At 43.2% G+C, this 6,875-nt stretch overlaps 1 protein-coding gene across 1 annotated transcript; it reads left to right on the top strand.

The window, feature by feature from the left end:
• Positions 1–234: 234 nt before the first annotated feature.
• LOC121825803 (testis-expressed protein 13C-1-like) lies at positions 235–1,947 on the top strand. Its single transcript, XM_042269427.2, has 2 exons — positions 235–998; positions 1,584–1,947. Exons 1-2 carry the CDS (start codon positions 389–391, stop codon positions 1,631–1,633), a joined length of 660 nt encoding a protein of 219 aa, XP_042125361.1. The 5' UTR covers positions 235–388; the 3' UTR covers positions 1,634–1,947.
• The last annotated feature ends 4,928 nt before the right edge of the window (positions 1,948–6,875 follow it).

The raw sequence follows: 6,875 nt of genomic DNA, 5'->3' as shown, positions 1-6,875 counted from the left end.
CAACCATCCGTAATGAGATCTGGCGCCCTCTTCTGGCGTGCAAGCGTACATGCCCTCTTCTGTACGTGCAAGCGTACACTGCATGCATAATAAAAAAGAAAGTGGAAAAAAAAACAGTGGAAGACAGGGAACTTACCAGATGAGCCAGAGTTATCTGTACCAGTGCATTTTGGTCCCAGCAGGCCATGGCGCGGGTCTCACAGCCCATGTCTATGACGTCCCTGACATGTTTATCCTTTGCGTGGAAGAGTTGTTGTGAGTAACTTCAGGGCTTCAGTCTAGGTGAGAAGGGAGAGGAAGGGAGGTAGGAGCTAGGAGCCAGCACTGGACAAGGCATCAAGGTGAAGGGTGAGCCTATTGCAGTCCACTATTCAGAGCAGGTTCAGCCATGGCTGTGGACGTTGGGGACCCCAAGAGTGGTTTCCGCCACTGCGATGTGGTTGTGTTTATCAATGAAGAGGTGCTGAGGAATGGTGGTGGCCCAAGCTTCTACCTGACCTTCCGTTCACGGCCCTGGAAGGATATAGAAGATGGTCTGAAGTCTGTCGTGGCTGATACCCGTGTACCACGCACCATCAAGAGGGCCTGCGCCTGGAGTGCTCTCGCCCTGGGAGTGAGGGTGGCTACGAGGCAACGAGAAAAGCAATCACGACGTGTCCAACAGCTGCACAATGAGGTAGAAGAACATGAGGCAGCCACCTGGACTTTGGCCACAGACCTGGAACGGCTGCGTGAGGAGCGTGACGAAGTGGTCTCTGAACTTCGCAGTGCAAGAGACAACCTGAAGCAAGTGCTACATGAGTGTGATATGCTGCACAAGAGGCTGATTGAGTTCGACCTGTCACAGCAACTTCTGGCTGAGTCGCAAGATACTGAGTATCCGGGTACTCTGCCGTGGCCTCTAATTATCAAAGAACATATAGAGGCTCTTGACACAGACTTGCAGAGTGGGCAATATGCAGTGACCCCGAAGAAAGACCAGATGGCATCCGTAACAGGTACGCCAAGTTCCCCAGGTCCTTGAGCCTAGGCCCCACAGCCGCCTCTACGTGTTCTCTGCATTATTGCCAGTGACACCCCCTCCCCAATCTAGAGTACTCTCAGAGAATACAGTACTCTACCACTGAGCTATACCCTTAATCTGCAATCAGACTCTTTAGCACGGTAAACCTAATTGCATATATGGCTCTTTCTCCAGATTCAATTATACACATGTATGTGTGTATATAATTTGTATTGTTTTTGAGAAGGATAAAATTCTACTGAATATGTCAGTTTATCGTTGAAAGGAAAACATTTCCAGTAGCAGGTATGTCCCCAGGAGGATAGCAGTTGACTGCTATCCATTTAGTTACCAGTCTGAAGAAGCTGATGTTATGAAACATTCTCTTTTTTCTTTCTGTACTCTCCTTGACATCCTTTTTGCTTAACAGCAGACCTTCTGCAGGGCATAGCTATGTTTTTGAAACACAAAGTGCAGGGTGCTCTGGGTACATTGCTTTTTCTTTGAGAATGCTATTGCTATTTCTTTAATTTGTTTTTATAACTATAATTCATGGGTACTATTCTTTGTGTCTCTTAAGTTCTAGAAACTTTGCATGAAGCTGAAGAATTCTCAGCTTCCAGTATGTGAATCTTCATGAAATGCCGTTCAGCAGCAGCCTCCACCTCACTAAGACCTCAGCTAGCTGCTGATACAGAGAACATGAGGAACTGAGGAGAAGAAACTGTCTGGGTATATATTCTAGAAAAACAAAAAGCATACAGATTCTGTTAGAACTTAATCCACTGTCATTGAGGAGTTCAAAGGGATGCAAAGGCCAATGTAAAATTTCAGAGGATGTCACAAGTTTGTTGAATTTCATTCATTTGTCCATTGAATGGTTACTGATAAATTGGTGTATGCTAGAAACTACAATTACATTACCAAGTATGCACATTATAATCCCTCTGGGTAAGGTTGATTAGGTGATAGTAGAGAACATAATTTCAGACATGGTGTGGATCATGGTGTCCTTTGTCCTGCATGAAATAGAACCTTTGCAGAAACTCTATTGAAAACATATCAGGATCCATTTCTGTAAATGGGGGGGGGGCAACATTAAGAGACTTTTATTTGGGGAACACTGAAGAACAAAATAGTCTTGTTAAAATTTAGTTTCTCCCTTTGCCAGGGGATTAATTTGATAATAAAGGAATTTAAAGAGCTATAGTGTTAATAGCAAATTTGATAAATTTTGTGTAATTCATAAAACAAAGTTATTGATTACTTGGGATTTGCTAGGAGTTGGAACTATATTGTATATTAATTGCTACACATCATAACCCTTCTTGGTTTGTTTAGCAAAGAAAGAGCATAATTTGAGATACAAATTAGATCAGAACTGTTTTATCTGTCTTGCATATAATGTGGTCCTAGGTAAAACCAGTAGAATAGCTGGATCCATTTTTTCAGTCAGTTTGGAGACGACATGAAAGAGATCTTCATGGATGGATTTGAGTGACTAAACTTATTTTCAAGTTATACAAATGAGCAGTGGCAAAGACCAGGAAGGTGGCCTCATGAAAATACAGGCAGGGTTTTTCTGATCCTCTGGCCATTTCCTCTCTTGAGGGTCATAGGTGTCTTCCTAGCTTCTCAATAGCCTACCTGGAAGATCACTAGGTTGTCTTGGAGTATTTAGGAGAGTATTCACTACACTCTCCAGCCCTCAACCTTGAACTGCCTCCATCCCAAGTCTTTCTCCTATCAGAAGCAATGAAAAACATCAGGGCTACCACAGCACTCTGTATGGATGGTGCTTTGGGGGATTAATTGGGTTTTAAATAGAACTGATGTGTGGGAAGGCACTCTTCCCAGACTCCTCTGCCAGTAGGTGTGGTGGTGATATTTTATTTGTGCTGAAATGTAATATTTTATTTGTATGTTAATAAATAAAGTTTGCCTGGAAATCAGAGGTCATAGCCATAAACAGAAGTCAGGCAGTGGTAGCACACACCCTTAACCTGATCACATGGCAGGCTGAGTCTCTGTGTGTTCAAGGACACAGCCAAGCATGGTGACACACGCTTTAATCCCAGTACCAACCATAGAGACCTGGAGGCCTGTATAGACAGGCAGTGACGAGAAAGTTAGGTAGCTGGGTTAAAAGCCAATGAAAAGGCAGAACAGCAAGGCAATAAAGGCACAGGCTAGACAGGAAGAGGCTCTCTTGGGAAGCTACGGCGACATGGTGGGCTAAGGCTAGTTGGTGGCTATTGCTCCCATCTCTACGGCTTGCACCCCTGTATTTGGCTCTGTGTTTCTTATTTAATAAGACTATTTAGAAATTCATGTACAAGGTGTAGGATTTGCAGACTTTCTATGCCCCTGGGTCAGTGGCAGCAAGGCATGGAGAAGCCAAGGAGGAATTGGGCCTGTTAGGTTAGAGTCACATTCAGTCTGAACTACAAGTGTCCCTGAGATCCCTGAAGGACCCTGCCCAGCTAGCCAGGATCCACTTTGTCAGAGTTTTTCTGATGTTAATTGGTAATGGAGAGTGTACTTGCCCAGTGTGTGTTCTACATAGTTTATATTTCAGAGATTTGTCCACTTTCCTTCCATCCCAACGAGGGAAAGTGAAATTAAACCTCATTCCTTATTGGAATGCTGCTCCTCTTCTGATGATTGACAAGAACTGGAGGTGCCTCTGTGGGGCCTTCAATCCATTGTCATTTTCCTGGCTCCCCTCATTGTCTGAGTCTGCATGGACCCTTGAGAGTGGGCATATCTGCAGTTGCTGAGCTAGGAGAGTGAGGTGGGTATTTCTCCCTGATACCAACATCCCTTTGTGGAACAAGGAGTCATTTTCCTGAGGCTCCCCACGGTTCTCTAATATAAGCAGAAATCTCTTGCTTTTCTGCCCTCCATGGCTTTGTGCCCATACTCATACACAATTTTTCTTCCTTTCTTTTCTTTCTTCCATCTTTTCTTCCTCCTCTTCCTCGCCTCCTTCCACCACTCACTCTCTTTCTCTTCTCCCATCCATCTGTCCATTTGTCTGTCTTGTGGAGCCCAGATTGGTCTTGAACTACCTAACTGATTATCCTGCACACCCTGTTGCCTCTACCTCGTGAGTGCTGGGACTATGCATGTGGCCTGGGTTTATGTGAAGCCAAGGAATGCCACCCAGAGCCTTGCACATGCTGTGTTCTGATTGAACAACATCCTCAGCCCCTCTCCTACACATAATCTTACCAGGGTGCTTATAATTCTGGAAAGTAGCCAAGTCATAGACTAATCACAAGATAAATATTCCACGAGGCTTAGCAAGGGTATAGACTGACTACCTGCTTGGTATTGGGATAGAAAAAGAGGCAAATAACAAAAGTGACCCTGCCTCCGCAGCGTTCTCATCCCTCAGACTTGGGATGATTTGTAGAGTACTAGAGAGGAAGGAGTCCACAAGGGATATTAGCCCCAAAGCTAGACTGTCTGGGTTGGGACACGTTTTATGACATTCTTGGGTGCTATTATAGCTCCTTGGAATATAGGAAAGACAGGACACAAATGAGACTTGGGAGTATTGTGGCCCATTTTAGTGTTGACTAATAGCATCAAAATTACTGGGGCATTTGTTAATTGTAAATTCTCAAGTACTACTTCATACACACTGACTCCAGACATTCTGAAAGTGATGCCTAGCAGGCATGAGAGATGCATGCCTAAATTTGAGATTTGTCTTCTATTTCTTTGTTTTGTTTTGCTTTGTTTTTTCAAGACAGGGTTTCTCTGTGTGAACTTTGGAGCCTGTCCTGGATCTCACTTTGTAGACCAGGCTGGACTCAAACTCACAGAGGTCCACCTGGTTCTGCCTCCCGAGTGCTGGGATTAGAGGTGTGTGCCACCACCGCCCAGCTGAGGTTTGTCTTAATTCACAGCATAATGTGAACAAATTGTCCTAGATCTCATTACAGCTGGTTCATCTAAACATACCTTTCCATTTATACTCTGAGGTCCACCAAAATATCTGTAGGTATGGCTTTTGTATAGACTAATGTAATTACCTAATGTTACAGGAATTTTTTCACATCAAGTTGCAGAAATCTTTGACTAGATTCATTTACAATGGCTCCCAATTCCCTCTTCATCTCAGTCTGGACACATGAAGGGAAAGGTAGTAAAATGTTTTGCTGGAGGGGGCTGGACTATGAAGCCAAACAATTGTGCTCAAAACGCTGCTCTGCTCTGCAACCTCAAATATGTTACTGAATATTCCAAGCCCCCTCAAGTGTTGGCTCCTCCATCTACCATCTGGGTTGTTCTCTGTAATGATGTGATAATGGTTTAGAGGAATAGCAACTAAGGACCCACACATATCATTGAGTGCTTAGTATTTGAGACCTTATGGCTATTATACTGTTGGTGGCTGCTAAGGTGTGGATGTTGTCTATCCTTCCCTGAAAGGCATATGTTGGAGGCTTGGTTCCCTAGGATGAGAAATGGTGGGACCTTTCAGTTGGTAAGTCCTAGTGAGAGGTCCTTAAGCTACTGGTAGCATATTACCAGAAGGGATCATTCTTCTCCTGGAGTGAATTCTGAGAACACGTTGTAAAAGCATGAGTATGAGTTCTGATTTTGTTGTTGTTGTTGTTTTCTATTTTAAGATATAATTTAGGCCTCATTCACATGCCCTGCCAGGTGATGTAGTCAATCAGTCTTTAATAGAGCAGAGCAGACACTATTGACATACTTTTGAATCTCTGGAAACGAGGGATAAATAAACCCCTTTTATTCTTCTGCAAATTTTTCATTTATTTTTGAGATTATATCATTTCTGCCTTCCCTTTCCTCCCAGAGAACCCTCTCATATACCCCTCTGCTCTCTCTTCCAAATCCATGTCCTCTTTTTTTATTAATTGTTGTTACACAATATATGCATATGGATATACATATATATTTCTAAATATAACCTAGTCTATCTGTATAATGTTACTCCAATATATGGTTTTAGGGCTGATCATTTGGTATTAGCATGCTCTTCCCTGGGGAAGAATATTCCTACCCCTATCAGTAGTTTTTAGTTTCCTATAGTATTTTGTGTAGGGTTGAGGCCTCTTGGTCTTTACCCGCATCTACTTTGGCATATCTATTGTCGTTGTCCTTATTCAGTTCATGTTTAGGCAGTCATGTTGGTGAGACTTTATGGGTGTAGCTTCCTACATTCCTAGGGGACACAATCCTACAGCAAACTCCCTGATCCTCTGGCTGTTATCTTTCCACCTCCTCTTCTGCAATGTTCTCTGAGCCTTATGTATGGGAGTGTTTTGTGGATGTATCCATTGGGATTGGGCTCCACAACTCTGCGTTTTGGTTGGTTGTGGTTTTCTGTGATTGTCTCTGTCTGTTGCAAAGAGGAGTTTTATTGAGAAGTGGTGAGGACTACATTTATCTGTGGTTATAATTAGGGATTGTGTAGATTTAGTAAAATGGTGGTTATAGGTTCTCGTCCATGATCCATGACTTCACTAACCCTTAGTGGTTGGCTAGGTTTTCAGTACTAGGCACGGTTTCACTCTTGCTGATATAGGCACGGTTTCACTCTTGCTGATAAAGTCTTAAGTCCAATTAAGCAGTTTTTGGTTACCATCATAGTTAAGTGGGTATGTTGGTTGCAAGGCTGGTTGTTATTGTGGCTCATAGACATCATAGTTAAGTAGGTGTGTTGGTTGCTTCCTTTCTTTGGAAGCTTGCATGGTGCCTTCTAGTACAATGAAAGCTAGTCCTCAGAGAGGACTCTCTTATTATTCTGTATTTCCTTCCCCTCCCTAAAGATCCCCCCTTTCTCATTTCCCCCATCAGATCACCTGTACACTGCTATTACAAAATCTATTAC

Source organism: Peromyscus maniculatus, chromosome X, assembly GCF_049852395.1.
Source record: "Peromyscus maniculatus bairdii isolate BWxNUB_F1_BW_parent chromosome X, HU_Pman_BW_mat_3.1, whole genome shotgun sequence".
Lineage (NCBI taxonomy): Eukaryota > Metazoa > Chordata > Mammalia > Rodentia > Cricetidae > Peromyscus > Peromyscus maniculatus.
The sequence above is the reverse complement of the archived record's forward strand: the minus strand, read 5'-3'. Positions and strand labels throughout refer to the sequence as shown.